The sequence below is a fragment of the Trachemys scripta genome, chromosome 20, assembly GCF_013100865.1.
Source record: "Trachemys scripta elegans isolate TJP31775 chromosome 20, CAS_Tse_1.0, whole genome shotgun sequence".
Taxonomy (NCBI): domain Eukaryota; kingdom Metazoa; phylum Chordata; order Testudines; family Emydidae; genus Trachemys; species Trachemys scripta.
This window is the reverse complement of record NC_048317.1, coordinates 18,637,302-18,654,207: the sequence shown is the minus strand read 5'-3', so window position 1 is coordinate 18,654,207 and position 16,906 is coordinate 18,637,302. Positions and strand designations below refer to the sequence as shown.

The 16,906-nt window shown below is 47.9% G+C and overlaps 1 protein-coding gene across 3 annotated transcripts in view; it reads right to left on the bottom strand.

The window, feature by feature from the left end:
- HNRNPR (heterogeneous nuclear ribonucleoprotein R) overlaps positions 1-16,906 on the bottom strand; it is a 57,858-nt gene that overhangs the window by 10,094 nt on the left and 30,858 nt on the right. For all 3 annotated transcript variants that reach the window (XM_034753951.1, XM_034753953.1, XM_034753950.1), the window contains 2 exons: positions 9,106-9,241; positions 3,822-4,027 (listed from right to left, as the gene is read on the bottom strand). In XM_034753951.1, coding sequence (XP_034609842.1) covers positions 3,822-4,027; positions 9,106-9,241 — 342 coding nt within the window. The remainder of the gene's footprint in view (positions 1-3,821; positions 4,028-9,105; positions 9,242-16,906) is intronic.

Genomic DNA, 16,906 nt, shown 5'->3' with positions numbered 1-16,906 from the left:
GTCTTTCAAATCGAGGGCAGCATACCAGTCTCACGGATCAAGGGAAGGAATGATGGAGGCCAAGGAGACCATGTGAAACTTCCACTTCTTGAGATTCTTGTTGAGGCTCTGCAAGTCGAGGATGGGCCATAGACCCCCTTTGGTCTTTGGGATTAAAAAAATAGCAGGAGTAAAACCCCTTGCCCCTTAAATGTAACAGGACTTTTTCCATGTCTCCCACTCCCAGAAGGCTCTGCACCTCCTGAGCAAGCAGATGCTTGCAAGAAGAGTCCTTGAAGGAGGACAGGGGCAGGGGAAAAGGAGAAATACTCTCCAGTTTTTCTATCCCCCTGCTACTGTGCTGAGGACCCACCTGTCAGATGTTAGAGGCCCAGGCAGGAAGGAAGGGGAAGGGGAAGAGGCGGTTGGAAAACAGGGGAGCAGGATCCAGGACACAGACTGGAAGGTCACCCTTGAGTTTACCCTCAAAATGCCTGCTTCCCACCCGGTTGTTACAGGTGGAGCTCGAGTGAGCAGAGGATGCCAGATGGTGGCCTTCCCGGCACTTGTAGCCCTTTCCCTTTTTACAAAGGGCTCTGACCAGTGTTGGCTCCTGAACCATTGGTCTGTGGCAGCTTAAATTGCTTCCTCGCTGGCCCCGGTACGTACAGGGCCAGGGTGCACAAGGTAGCCCTCGAGTCTTTCAGGCCTTGCAATTTATTGTCTGTTTGCTCGGAAACCAGTGCCAGGCCATCGAATGGGAGGTCCTGGATGGACTGTTGAACCTCCATCGAAAGGCCTGATGACTGCAACCAAGGACGCCTGGCCAAATACTAAGTCATAACAGCCAAGCAAGGCCTGATGGTTGGCCACACTTAGCTCGACGTAGAATAAATTTTTCTACTAAAGAGATCGAACCTCTTTGCCTCCTTGTTCTTAGGCGTCAATCTCGGTTGACCCCGTCTGTTGTGCTCATTGGCTGCCGACACAACCAGTGAGCTTGAAGCAGGGTGGGTATAAAGATACTCATACCCTTTAGTGGGACGCAGAATTTTCGCTCTGCCCGCTTGAAGATGTGGGTTCAGGGAGGAGGGCATCTACCACAGGGCCTTAGTGATTTTCACCACTCCCTCGTGCAACGGCAATGCCACGCTGGCGGTGGCTGCAGCACCCCATACATCAAATAGGGAGTCCAAGAGCTCTGCCAGCTTCTCTGCTTCCAGCCCCAGGTTTGAGGTGACCCTCTTCAGGAGCTCCTGGTGAGCCCCGGCATAGTCCTGGGGACCTGGGTGAGAGAGCCCCCGCTATCACCTCATCAGGCAAAGAGGACAAGGAGGCAGGTACAGGCAGGTCTGCCAACTCCGCCACTTCTGCCATGGGAGCCTCAGCACAGACTGGCTGATCCTGGGGAGCCCGCTCTGATTCTGCGTCCAAATCAGGTGGTGGGCTGGAGACCGTCGCCGACCATTTGTCAGATGCCACCAAAGCCAACCTATGCCCCTGCAATGGTTGAGGAAATCACCAGGGATTCCAGAGGGCCCTTGCTGCCACCGATGGCCCAGCAGAGAATGCCAGTGCCTCTGATGGGTGACCCTGGCCAGCGGGGATAATCTCCTCCTCGCTGTCAGAGCCCAAGGAGGGGGGACACATGTCTGGGGAACCAGAATGGTGCCAAGGCTGCCTGTCTATCCCTATCCCGTCGGCTCTGGCCCTGGACCTCCGCTGAGGACCTGTACAAGGGCGATGGCTCTCGGTGCCGTGATCCCGGTGACGGCATTCGATTGATCAGCAATGGTACCCAGCGATCAAAGCCTTACACTTAGCAAGCAACGTCGCTCTGCTGAGCGGGAATGTGAGTGAGTAGAGCGACGTGTCCGAGACCACTGATGCGCTTACGGTGAACTGCACCAGCAGTCCAGTGAGCGGTGACGGTTCCAGGGACCAGCATCTTGACTCTCCGGAGCGGTGCTGTGAGCTGGGAGACGGGCTCGGGGGCTCACAGCACCAGGGCTCTGGGGTCTCGTGCTGCGCCTCTGTGCTAGCCCACTGGCTATCACCGCCTCGAGCCCAAAGAACGCTGCCTGGAGACCGGGGACAGACCCTGGGAACTCTGGCAGGCAAGCCGACCCTCGTCTGGTGGCGCTGCTCAGGTGAGCGCTGACAGGGCACCCCCTACAGTGAGGAGCAGTGCTGCACTGACGGGGACTGTTTAAAGGGTCCCAAGGTACGTTTAGTCCTTGAACAGGGCACCTCTGTGACCAGTGTAGGTAGCACCAACAGGGACAGAATGTCCTTTGCAGCCTGAAAAGCCTCAAGCATGGACAGCACTACCAAGTGCCGAGTGCCTCTGCCACTCCGAAGTTGGAGCCTGACCTCCATCCAGATGGCGAAGAGCTGTCCTTCATGGATTTTTGCTCTCCTCCGGCCCTCTCCTCCCCTTTACGGGGTATAAGAGAACGTCTCCTCCCAGCCTCTCTTTGCTTTTTAGCTGGTACCAGGGATAGGGATCGGTGTCGGACTGAGGCCGGTGCTGGTGGCATGCTCCGCACGGAGGCCGCAGCGCTGGGAGTAAAGTCTGATCTGGTCTGCTCTGAGGCCTGTGTAAGGGCCGACTCCATAAGGAGCGCTCAGAGATGAATGTCCTGCTCCTTTTTGGTGCGCAGTCAGAAGCTCTTGCAAATGCGATACTTGTGGCTAACGCGGGTTTCCCCTAAGCACTTCAAACAGCTTTTCTGGGGATCACTGATTGGCATAGGTTTCTTGCAACAGTCACAAGGTTTGAAGCCCAGGGACCAGGGCATGCCCCATCCATGGGCTAAGTCCCATTCGAGACTAACAAACTAACACCTAGTCTACACTAAGGGAACTATAAAATTAACAAATTTCTAACAACTATGTACAGAAAGTTCACAACTAGGCAAGGTTGAAAGGAGTAAGCTTGCCGAGGCAAGGAGATGTTCCAGCACCATCACTGATGGTAAGGAGGAACTGAGGGTGGGGGGAGCCGGCGGCACCCCTTATACATGCACGCCCCTTCAGAGGGCGCCATAGCTGTTCCCCTACATATACCACAGAGGGAAAAACTTCCGGCACCGGTGTATGTGGCGAGCACACACACCTACAATGGAATGGACATGAGCAAGCACTCAAAGGAGAACTGGTCTCAAATCCCTTGCTAGGGATTACCAATGGAACAGAGCTGGCTCTTATGCTTGCTCCCTCCAGTACGGTGGGGGTGGGGGTGGGGGGATCGGCTGGAGTGAGATTCTCATAACTGTGGTCCAATCACATCTCCCTCATACTCAGTGTGCCCAGAGGAAATTGGATGCAGCAGACAATCCAGCCCTCAATATCTGTGCAAGATGGGGGTTTGTTTTTTGTTTTTGTTTTTTTTTATTGAGCAATAGAATACTAAAGTTTATACTGCTGACATAAGCCACATGCCTTGGGGCCAATGAGTTATGGGTAGATTCATCTTCCTCTAAAGCATCCAGTATCTGTCACTGCCAGAGGCAGAATGCTAGAAGAGCTAGACCATTAGTTCAATGCAGTAGGATAGTCCTATTTAACTCTACACTAATGGGAATGGCCTCTCTAGTAGAAGTGCCCTGTACTGCCATACTGGACAGGTAAGTTTGATTTCTAGTGCTAGTTATTTCCACTCTAGGGGCTGGAGTATTGGATGAAAATGCACTCAACTCACAAAAAAGTAAGTCCATCTAACTTTTAGAGATTCCCCAACCAATTGAAGAGTGACATCATTCAGAGGCAACACCAAAGCTGCTGCCACCAAGGTGTAAATAAAATCATCATAGACCGCAGAGTAGCTCTGCCATCCCTACCTTTGCCATGACTTCTGGATCTGGTTCCTCTACAGGGTCAGCCCATTCCACAGTCACAACATTTCCCCAGACTTTTACTTTCCCACTCATCAACCGACGTCGAGCCTGTGCTGCAGACTTGTGATCTTCATATTCCAGGAAGCAGAATCCCCGGTTCTTCTTCTTATCGTCAGGTTGATGATAAAGGATTACATCAACCAAACCCTCTGTAAAACCAACATCTGGATATAGTTTCATAAAATTTAAGGCCAGAAGGAACCATTAAGTCATCTAGGTCTGACCTCCTGTATATCTCAGACAAATTCCACCCAAATACCCCTACAACTTCAGTTAAAACCAAAGCATTTTATTCCTCAGGATACTGAATTGGTATATGCCACATGCAGAAAACAGGAGAAACTGAGGTGCCACCAATGCTTGAGGCCCCTGAAATGACAGGGAATTAGGTGAGGTATGCAAAAGTGATCCTAGCAGAAGATCCATGCTTCCGGGGAAGACAAAAAACCCACCAAGGTACCTGCCAATCCGACCTGGAGAAGATTCCTTCCCAACTAAAAAACTGGAAATCAATTAGATCCTGACCATAGGAGCAAGACACCAGCCAGGCATCTAAGACAGAATTTTCTATACCATCTCAAGGGCACTAGCTCACCCTGCCCATCTCTACCCATGGCAGATCTGATGCTTCAGAAGGAGAGAAAAATCCATATTACAATTGGGTATTGGGGGATAAAAAAAATCCTTCCTGAGCCCTGCAGGCAGCCATCTGAGGCATGAGATCAGATTATATATAGTCACCATAATACAGAGCTACAAGTGTTATGAGGATTTTGAAGGAAATGCAGCCAGTCTCATTCTCCCCCAACCCCCACAAGGGAAGGGGATGATGAGAGGAATTCACAGATTCCCAAGTCAGGTAAGACCACCATGACTATCCAACCCAACTCCAGCACACAGGCCACAAAACCTCTCCCATAAACTGGATGGAAGCATGTATTTCAGGAAGTTCTCTAAACTTGTCTAATCTGAAAGCCTGAAAGAGTCCACCACCTTATCGGGTAAACTGTTTCACTATTTGATCATCCGGACTACTAGGAAACTAAAGCATTTCAGGGTTGAATTTGTGCATCTTCAGCTTCCGACCCATGCAGGGTGGATAAAAATCCATGTTTTGTTTTGTTTTTAATCTGTTTTTGATAAAATGCTTTTTGAGGAAAAAACTTATCTAAAGATAGTTTTAATTAAGATACATTATAGCTCAAAGATATCCCATCGTAGAACAGGGATTATAAATTCTAATTCTATAGTATTAGACAATATATTCATGTAATGTTTAAGAAAAGTTTTGTAAATGAGTTTCAATAGTTCACGGATTAGGGACCCAATCTTATGGCGTTACACAGGCTTCTGTATAGAAGTGTCTCCAGAGGTAACATGCTTGTTAACAGCAAAAATGTTTTTAAAAATAAATATATAGAGGTGAGAAATAACAGACCTCAACTCTATTGTCCCTCTGCAAATTTGTGTACACAGAGTCAATTCCTTACCTCTAAGTGCAAAGTTTGAAAAAGTTCAATGAATTGAAGATTGTTGGGGGCAGAATAGATCTGGACAAGGAGAAGTCTGGCGATAAATGTGAGAAGCAAGGGACATATGCTTGTTTTGTTAAACTATTATAGGTTTGCTGTTTAAGAAAAAAAATCCAGACTACTTAATGTTGTTTTAGTTAAATAAAAAAAATTAAATGTCTGTCTGGTGATGTTCTCCTCCTAATACAGCATGGCAAGAAAATCCTCCAAATATTAATGATTAACCTGTTGAATTGGAGATATTTATGAAGTCATTGAAGCAGATAGTTCACCTCCCAATTACCTTTGGTAAATGAAAAACAATCATTCATTTTCTGATATAGCTGTAAAACTAATCTGAAAAGTTTTCAAAATAAATCACTGTTTAAAAATGTATAATGCGTACCTTCTAAAAATGAAACCTATATCTACTCTGAGTTGTGAAGAATATGTATTAAGGTTATAACAACTAACTAGAATGTACTTTTATGTAGAACACCATGATTAAATCGAGTCTTCCTGACCAGTGATTAAAATCATGATTTAAATCAAATCCACCCTGCTACCATGTGATCTTGTTATTCCTCTATCAATGAGATTAAAAAGCTCTGCAGTACACCACATATCTTTTCCATGTGCAAGTACCCATACAGTGAACAAGCCACCTCTCAACATGCTTCCATCAAGTCTCTGCAGACTCAACGGTTGAACACTGAACTAAGTGCATCCATGTACCTCTGTAAGACAGTCAGATACATGCACACAATTTACCCACACACAAAAAAGTCAGGTTATCAGAAATTGGAACTCTCCACTAAAAAAAAAAAACAACCACCAAACAAAACAAAAAACCCCACACCACTCCCCTACAACAGATCCACCTTCATGGATTCTGCACACCAGACCTATTAATTGTCAAAAGTGGATAGGAGGATGGGGCATATGATGTACAGCATATTCCATTTCAGCCCTGACTTGGACATTATTAACCAAAACATTTAGTGACAGTTAAGGTTGCAACGTGACGCAGCTGACCCACTCAAAGCCTTAAAGGAAGGGTCTCCTGCATTCCTTGACACTTCCATGCAGCATTACAGCTCAGTTGGTCACACAATTCAGGAGTCCATAGGACTTTCACTTCCATTCCCCAGTAGATACTGAAAAGCAACACATATCCCAGCTTCAAACCTGTATTCTAACACAGAATTGTGTTGATGCAAAAGTACGACACCACATCTATGCAGTCTGTTAATCTGCCTTAATATTACTAAGGTCACCATTAAGGTTTTGTATTAGAGCAGTGGTGGGCAACCTGTGGCCCGTCAGGGTAATCTGCTGATGGCCCGCGAGACAGTTTGTTTACATTGACTGTCTGGAAGGCACAGCCGTCCGCAGTTCCCAGTGGCCATGATTCGCAGTTCCCAGCCAATAGGAGCTGCAGGAAGCGGCACGGGCTGGCCGTTGCTTCCTGCAGCTCCCATTAGCCGAGAACAGCGATCCATGGCCACTGGGAGCTGCGAGCGGCCAATGTAAACAAATTGTCTCGCGGCCTGCCAGCGTATTACCCTGATGGGCCGCAGGTTGCCCACCACTGCATTAGAGCGTGATAGGATACACCAGGGGTAGAGGCAACCTTTCAGAAGTGGTGTGCAGAGTCTTCATTTATTCACTCCAATTTAAGGTTTCACATGCCAGTAATACCTTCTAAAAAGGTTAAAATGTCTTTCTATAAGTCTATATTATATAACTAAACTATTGTTTGTAAAGTAAACAAGGTTTTCAAAATGTTTAAGAAGCGCCATTTAAAATTAAATTAAAATGCTGATCTTACGCCACCAGCCTGTTCAGCTCGCTGCCAGCCTGGGGTTCTGTTCACCTAGGCTGGCAGCAGGCTGAGTAGGGCCCGCGGCCGGGACCCCAGACCTGGGGGTGGGTGTTTCAGGGGTCAGGGCAGAGGGCTGGGGGACAGGGTTCAGGGCAGAGGGCTGAGTGTGTGGGGGGTGCAGGGCGGAAGGCTCAGTGTGTGTGTGTGGGGGGGTCAGGGCAGAGGGCTGGGGTGCTCGGCTCGTGGGGGTGCTCCCAGCCCCCTGCCATGAGCCGCTCAGGGCAGGGGGCTGGAAGGGATATACTCTGTTCCACCCCCTTCCCCCAGGCTCCATCCCTACCTCCTCTACGGAGCTGTGCGCACGCTGCCGCTCTTCACCCTCCCCCTCGCTAGGGCCATCAGCTGATTGGCCAGGGACAGAGAGGAGGCGGGGAAGGAAAGCACCACGCTGGGAGAAGAAGCAGGGGTGGGGAGGAAGCTTGGCTGCCACAGAACCAAGCTTCTGCCTCCTGCCCCCGCAGGGGAGAGTGGTGGGCAGGGGGGCTGAGGGCCAGGACCACGACAGGGAGCTGCGTGCCACTCAAAATCGGCTCACGTGCCGTGTTTGGCACGTGTGCCACAGGTTGCCAAACCCTGGGATACACACTTGACTGGCTGATACAGTTTGGGTCTCAATTCAGGTCAATAACAAGGGTGGGGACATACATGGAAATATAAAGAGCAGCTGGTAGAAGTTCATGGTTTCCAGGTCAAGGAAGCTTCCCCTACACTAAAGAGTATTGTGTGGGAGCCTCTCTCAAAAATACTTAATCATCCTACTTCTGAAGTCTATGTATTCTGTGTATCAACCCAAGCTGCACCAAACAAACATGAAAAACTCCATTACAATATCAATTTTAGTTTCTATCTTTCGTCTTATTTTCTTCATTTCTGAAAAATATTTAGTACTCCAATCCCTTCTGTCCCAGAAGAGAATTCAAGAGATCCTTTCCCCATCTCTCTCTGAAAAGAGTCAGAGGCTGGGCAGGACAGACTCAACTCTTTTCCTCTCTGCTCCCTGCAGTTCTTATAACTTGGTACCCTATTAAGGAAGCAATGGGACATTCCCTTCCTGCAGGAGAATTGCATAAGAGATCAATAATTCTGCACCAACTCTCCCTGCATCTTCTCCAGCTTTGTGATGGCGGGTTGCTTTCTCCTCACAACCTCTGCTTATGATGTGGGGGAGGGGGGACAAAGAAGAGGACAGGAGAGAAAACAAACGGGGTTAGCACTGGTACTGACCCAGCTACTCCCACCCCTCCACAACTCCATATTTTGAGGGCCAAAAAGTTGCTTGATCATTCCCTCCAACCTCTCAATTGGCTCTAGGTGCTGCTTCCATGACATTCTTCACCAGATGGTCCATCTTTAGAGGCTGCCCCAGAGCCTCTCCCTCTATTATAAGATCTGGGTGACTTTGAGTGGTCAAACTCAGACTAAAAATAAGTTTTATTTAAAGGCAGATCAACTCTAACTGACCCTGCTCCTCCCCACCTACTTTTTTTTTATATTAAAGAAAATTTTCAAAAAACTGAGCTCGGCCTTTTAAAGTTAGTTTCTGATGCTCAGTTTCCCCCATATAAAAAGTTTTGTTAGCAGTCACATCTACAGCAGGTAGAGAGTGGTGAATGCAAAAGAAATATAAACCTTTTATACAGGCTATCAATCTGGAAGTTCATCAAGCCTATGGTACTTCCCACCAGCAATGAACCTGGAACTCCATTTGGAAATAATCTTTCATTATCACTGGCATTTAAAATTTATTATCAGTTGCTATCATGCTATGAAAGTTAATTCCTGGCACTAATCTTTTACCATGCAAACTCTTTGTTAAGTGGAAGCTCTTTACCTGTGACTTTACTGAACTCTTCCAATATGTTTTCCTTGGTCTTGTTCTTTGGAATTGATCCAACAAACAGTCTGTTGTTCGCCACAGAGATGCACACTCCAAGGTGTTTCCCAGGACGGATTTCATAGTTGTCACACTGGGGAATATTAAGAGATGCCACTAGTATATTTCAGTTTTCACTCCTTAATTCAATATGGATCAAAAGGACAGCCAGCCAAACTAATTAAACTTCACATCTCTATTAGGAATGTGAGATAGATAGAGTACAGATTTTATATTGTAATAGAAATCATGCTATATTGGCCAGAATTCGAGATTTCTGAAAAGTTCTGAAAAGCCACATAACAGACAAAACTACATTTTGATAGCATTTCTCTCCACACCACCCTTCATATGCTGCTTTTCTTAGGCCAAAAGAAAAATTTTCCTGCATCTGGAGAGTATCCTGAATATTGTGGCTGCTACCAGAATACACACACAGTTATAGTATTAGCCTGACGTGAAACAGAATCAAAATCAATTAAATTATGAAACAGTCTTGGGCATGCAAACACAACGTAAGGTTGGTTGTTTCTCTCAGCAGTATAACGAAACATGATACAGGTGAGTTGCATCATACGTGCATTTAACTTACGCAAATTCAACTATACACGCTCGGCAAAAAAAAGAAAAACAATAAGATACCTGTAAATAGTGCGGGTGATTCCCCCCAATGAGCGTATGCCCCGGAATGAGCATGAGATGGGAGACGTGAATCTGCTGTTCCCTCAGTCAGTCTCAGATCCCGCGTGCCTCTCATATAGCGTGAGCATCTCGCCGCGCTGAGTGTGATTCTAGTGTTTAAAGATACGTATTTTTCGTACAACATGGCTCCTAAACGCAAGCCAACTACTTCATCTGGTGCTCAACAGAAGAAACAGCAATCTGTTCCAACACTGGAGGAAAAACTGGCTGTGTTGGACTTAGAGACAGTATGTCGGTCTCCAATGTGGCACGTAAATATGGCCACAATGAATCTAGCATCTGTGCCATCAAGATTAGAGAGAGAGAAATTCGTCAAGCCGTGGCATCAAGTGCTCCAATAACTGCTAAGATGATGAGCCAGGTGCGTGATAAGACTTTAGTGAAGACTAAAATGGCTAAAAGACATGAACCGTAAACGTGTGCCTACCGATGGTAACATGTTGCAAGAAAAGGCTCTTAGCCTCTACGCGCTGTTCAAACCTCCTGCCGAAGAGGGATGGCCTTCTGATAAGAAGGAATTCAAAGCCAGCCAAGGTTGGAGTAACAGTTTTAGGAACCACTTCAACCTCAAAAAATGTGCAGACTACTTGTGAAGCTGCATCTGCCAATGAAGAGGCAGCAAAAGCCTACCCCAAACAATTAAAGAAAATCAGAGGAAAGAGGCTATCTTCCGGAACAAGTTTTTAATGCTGACGAGACTGGGCTCTTCTGGGGAAAAAAAAAAAAAAAAAAAAATGCCCAAACACACTTACATTTCGAAATCAGAAAGACAAGACCATGGCTTCAAAGCAACTAAAGACCATGTGACTGTTGTTTTGTGGCAATGTGGCTGGGCATTTAATAATGCCGGGCTTGCTCTACAGGGCTGCAAATCCCCGTGCCCTAAAAGGCAAGAACAAAAATCTCGTGCCTATGTTCAGACAATCAAATAAAAAGGCTTTGGTGACGGCAAAATTATTTCTGGATTGGTTCCACAAGTGTTTCATTCCGGAGGTCAAGCGGTACCTCGAAGAGAAAGGACTTGACTTTAAAGTGTTGCTGATCATAGACAATGCTCCTGACAACCCTGCGGCACTCCAGTTTGCACATAACGTTGAAGTAGTCTTTCTCCGCCCCCAATACCACTTCCATCCTCTCAACCAAGGCGTGATTCGCTGTTTCAAGGCCACGTACACGAGGCTTACGTTCTCACGGATACGTAGCGCTATGGATGCTGATCCCAATCTTCATGTGATGGAGTGCTGGAAGTCCTTCAACATTGCCAGTTGCATCACTTATATCAAACAGGCAATGGATGCAATCAAGCCTGAAACAGTCAATGCATGTTGGCAAAACCTATGGAAAGAACGTGTGAATGATTTTAATGGTTTCCCGACCATTGACAAAGAAGTGAAACGCATTGTTCAGGTAGCCAGGCAAGTGGGTGGTGATGGCTTCGTCGACATCCTTGAGGAAGAAATTGAAGAATTAATTGAGAGCCATAGAGAAACACTGACTAACGAAGAGTTAGAGGATCTGATAAAATCGTCTACAGAAGATGAAGATGATGACAACGAACAGGAAGAGCCAGCAAGTTGGAATCTTCATAAATTTGCTGAAGTGTTCCAAGCAGCGAAACACTTGAATGGTTTAATTTCTGAATACGATCCCTCTATGGAACGAAGCCTCAAAATCATACATAGTATTACGGACTATTTGAGACCGTATCAAGAAATGTTTGAGCAGCTCAAGAGACAATAGCGACAGTTGCCGATCACCATGTTTTTCAAGGAAAAACAACCAGCTGCAGATGAGCCTATGCAATCAACTTCTCAAGCTGAAACAGAGCCAACCACTTCATCTACAACTCACTCTGTTACCCAAGCTCTCCATCACCTGGATCGACATCAAGCCCTGATGACCCCCTGTAATTACCCCCGTAATTAAAAATACAGTACTGTTAAATTATATTTTGCATATGTACTCTATTATATACACCATACATTACTGTATACATTAATACATATTACTGTACTGGGTTGTATACACAAAACCATGTACAGTATACTGTACTTTATGGGCAATTTAAGGGATTTTCAAGGGTAATTTTGACTATACGCGATTTTCGCCTTACGCGCTGACTTTAGAACCGAACCCGCGCGTAAGATGCGACTCCACTGTATTTACAAATCCTTATTTGTATTTGGAATTACATTTGGAATTTCCTCACTTTCTTGATTTCACATTTCATCTAAGTTGTATGCTCATTATAGTGGCCCAGAGTGATGAGAATATTTTTTTCCTTTTGTGAAGTGCCATAGACAGCTTTTCTAGTTAAAAACTCATTTAACATTTTAAAGCTTTCTAGAAAACGTTTGGTTTGTTTTTTTTAGTTGCTATCAGCTAATCCACATTTGTCCCAGTTCTAGTCAAAGCCAGATTACTCTATGGGTGACGGTGGCAACAATATGATAAACATTTATAGGCAAGACCCCTCTTCCTCTTTTTGCAAATTTCCTCAGTTTATCCAGAATTCCTCTATGACTTTAGGCTGGGATTTTAAAGAGGAGCCTAAAAATAAACTTTTAGCAGGTAGGACTTTCAAAAACATCTTTAGGCAGAAATCCCATCCAATTTCCTTAAACTGGGATTTTCAAAGCACCTTTACCTACTTTCAGATACTAACAGCAGCTCAGAAAAACAGATGTTTGATAAAATGCCCTCAAAGTAACCTACTTGTTTATGAAAAGTAAAAAATAAAGGCTTCTCTCTCTATTCACTAGCATTGCAATTCTTCAAATTGGAAAAAAAAAACTGCTACCCACTTTTTGTAACTGTTCTTTGAGGTGTGTTGCTCATGTCCATTCCATTCTAGGTGAGTGCATGCATGCCCACATGCGCTGTTGTCAGAGATTTTTGCCATAGCAGTATCCCTAGGGCTGGCCGAGGCGCCCCCTTGAATGGTGTGCCCATGTGCTGGTATATCAAGTGCCACCACCCCATGCCCTCTCAGTTCCTTCTTGCCAACAACTCCAACAGAGGGGTAGGAGGGGAGGTAATGGAATGGACATGAGCAACATCTCAAAAAACAGTTACAAACGGTGGATAACCATTTTTCTTCTTCGAGTGCTTGCTCATGTCTATTCCATTCAAGGTGACTCAAGCAGAATCCTCAGATGTAGGCTTGGAGTTTACCGTCTTGCAATCTGAACCACTGCTCTGCCAAAGCCAGCATTTTCTTGAGCTTCCTGGGTCAGCATATTATGCGATGTGAACATGTGGACAGACGACCAGGTCATAGCCTGACAGATTTCCTGGATCGGCCCTGCGCCAGGAAGGCTGCCGACAATGCCTGTGCATCCAAGTCAAGTCAAGTGAGCTGTCACAATCGCCGGCGGAGGCACTTTAGCCAACTCATAGCAGTAGCGAATGCAGGCCATGATCCAGGGCTAAAATTCTCTGAGCAGACACTGGGCGATCTTTCATTCTGTCTGCCACAAACAACTGTGCTGACTTGTGGAATGGTTTGGTTCTATCTATATAGAATGCCAGCGCTCGCCTGACGTTCAAGGCATGAAGTCTGCGCTCCTCATCCGACGCATGAGGCTTCGGACAAAAAAGACTGGTAAGTATATGTCCTGGCCCGTATGAAACTGGGAGATGACCTTGAGCAGAAATGCCGGGTGTGTGTCATAGTTGAACCTTGTCCTTGAAGGCCCTATAGGGCGGATCCGAGGCGAGTGCCCTGAACTCAGATACCCTGCGGGGTGAGATTATAACAACCAGGAAAGAAACCTTTCAGGAGAGCATCAAGGGGGGGGGGAGGCAGACAAAGGCTCAAAGGGGGGGGGGGAAGAGCGCCCCATGAGCCTGCACAGCATGAGGGTCAAGTCCAAGGGTGGGACAGGGTCCCAGACGTGTGGATAGAGGTGCTCCAGGCCCTTTAAAAACCTTGCCTTCATAGGATGGGCAAAGAAACCTGCCCTGGAATGGAGGATGCAACGCTGAGATGGCTGCCAGGTGGACCTTGATGGAAGATGGGGACTACCCCATTTAAGCCTGAGATGCAACAAGTAGTCCAAGACGTCCTGCAGCTAGGCCTGAAGATGCTGCTCCAAAGCTCAGCATGCGAACCGCTCCCACTTTGCTAGGTAGGTCACCCTGATTGAGAGCTTTCTGCTGCCCAACAAAACCTGCTAGACCCAAGCCAAGCATGCCTGTTCTTCTGAGCTCAGCCATGCAGGAGCCACGCTATCAGGTTCGGATGCAGCAGGTTGCTGTGGTTCTGAAACAGCAAGTCCAGCCGAAGAGGCAGGGAATAGGAACAACTGCCAAAAGATCCAACAGCATGCTGAACCAGTGCTGATGGGGCCATGAGGATAACCCTTGCTCTGTCCTGCTTGACTTTCACCAGGACTCTGTGGATTAACGGCAGCGGCAGAAAGGCATACATGAGCACCCCAAACCAAGGGTGGAGGCTGTCCAGACCCTGGATGGAAAACAACTTGTAGCACTTCCTGTTCTGACTGGACACAAACAAGTCCACCTGGGAGTTCCCCACCTTCGGAAGATTATATCGACCACAAAGATGGAGAGACCATTCGTGGTGAAATGAGAAAGTCCTACTGACCTGATCTGTCAGGATGTTCCTGGAGCCAGGTAGGTGGGCCACAACCAGATGGATGGTATGCTGCACACAGAAGTCCCAAAGGCTGAGCACCTCCTGATAAAGGGTCAAGGATCTGGCACCTCCCTGCCTGCTGATGTAATACATTGTGGCTGTATTGTCTGTCAGGACCTGCACCACTTTGCCTCTCAAGTGGGGCAAGAACGCCTGGAGGCCAGACGGAGGACCGCCCTGAGCTCCCTCACATTGATATGGTGGGCTAAGTTGTCCCACAGCCAGCAGCCCTGTGTGTGAAGTTCACCCAGTTAAGCTCCCCAGCCCAGATCTAATGCATCAGAGACCAGGGTTAGAGATGGGGACAGAGTTGCGAAGGGGATCCCTTGGAGCACTGACTGGGGAGCCAACCACCAGCGCAGAGACAGTATGATGTGGTTCGGTACTCTGACCATCCGGTGCAGAGCATGTTTGCTTGGGGTATAGGCCAGCCACACTTGGAGAGGCCGTAGATCTAGCAGAGTGTGAGGAACCACGTACGTGCAAGCGGCCATGAGACCCATCGGGTGTAGGCAGATGTGGCCCATAGTGAGCGGGTGGCCCCTTATCAGACAAATCAGGGATGACAAGGCCTAAAAACGTTCTTCCGGAAGGCAGGCCCTAGTTCACCTGGAGTTGAGAACTGCTCTGATGAACTCTATGCATTGGACAGGCGTTAACGTGGACTTTTCCATGTTTATCAACAGGCCCAGGTGGCAGGAGGGGGAATGCACCAGTTCGAGGCTTCTCTGTACCTGTTCTGGAGACCTAACCTTGATGAACCAGTCGTTGAGGTACTGAAACAGATAGATCCCTTGATGTCTGAGGTAAGCCGCCACTGGTGCCACATATTTTGTGAACACCCTCAGGGCCAAAGGGTAGCGCTGTGAACTGGAAATGGCGCCCTCCCATTATAAATCGGAGGAAACACCTGTTGCCTGGGAATACAGAAGAGTGGAAATAAGTGTCCTTTAAGTCGAGAGCAGCATACCAGTCTCCTGGATCCAGGGAGGGGGATGATGGAGGCCAGGGAAACCATGCGAAACGTCAGTTTCTTGAGACACTTGTTGAAGCAATGCACGCCCAGGATGAGTCTGAGGCCCTAATGCCGAAGGCAAAAGGGGGAAGTACCGGAAGTAGAACCCTTTTCCTCTCATGCCCCGAGGAACCTCTTCTACTGCCCCCAGGCACAGAAGGTTCTCAACCTCCTGAACAAGTAGGTGCTCATGAGAAGGGTCCATGAAGAGGGACGGGGAAGTTGGGGGGAGGAGGGGAGGGGTGGCCAAAAACTGCAGGGTATAGCCCCGAGATATTATGTCCAGGACCCAGCAATCCGATGCGAGCCGCGACTAGGCTGAACAGTAGGGGTGGAGGCCACTGAAGAAAGGTAACAGCCCCTGCTTTTCCTTTTCATTGGCCAAGGAGACCACTAGTGAGCCGGGGGAGGGTGGGTATACACAAAACTCAAAAAAGATACTCAAAACTTTTGACCAGGACAAAGTACTTATTTTCGGCCCGTTTTGAGGTGGGAGGAATGGAAGAGAGTGTTTGCCCGATGGCCTTGGCAATGTTGAGGACCTCATCATGCACCACACAAATCAGGGTAGAGGCCGACAGGACACAAAGCGCCCGCCTGTTCAACCACATCCTTCACTTCGAGGCCCAAGTTCTCGGCCACCCACCAGAGCAAGGCCTGGTGGTCCTGAAAAATCATTGGGCGTGCTGGCCGTGGAGAGTCCTGCAACCGCCTCATCCGGGGATGAAGATTATGACTGTCCCAGCGGAGGGGGGCCCTGGTCTTCCTCCTCTGTCAGGGAGGGTGGCTTAGGGGTGGGGACCACCTCCCGAGTCTCAGCTTCCGGGTGTCTCTCTGGTTCCAGGCTCAGTGCTATCGGTGCTGGTTGCTCTGAGGGAGCTGCCGATAAAGGGTGCGGATAAAGGGTGGGAGCTCAGTGGTTTGAGCATTGGCCCGCTAAACCCAGGGTTGAGAGTTCAATCCTTAAGGGGGCCATTTAGGGATCTGGGGCAAAAACTGGTCCTGCTAGTGAAGGCAGGGGACTGGACTCGATGACCTGTTAAGGTCCCTTCCAGCTCTATGAGATAGGTCATAGCCATGACTGGAACCCCCCCATGCATTCCAACAAGTCCACTGCACGGGCCACTGACCCGGCTGCCATTGCCTCTGTTGATGCCAGATCAGTAACCCATCCCCGCCTCTGGGGTCTAGGCAACAGGCTGAAGCGACCCTCTGTTCTGGAGGAACCTCCTTCCGGAGACCACAGAGGGGCTGTAGATGCCTGAGTCTGCCTTGAGACCACCGATAACGGTGACTGGTGCCCTGCATGGGGGGGCCAGTACCCACACCATGGAGACCTGTGTCAGTGCCAGAGGGGACTGGAAGCGGGAAGAGAACATTGT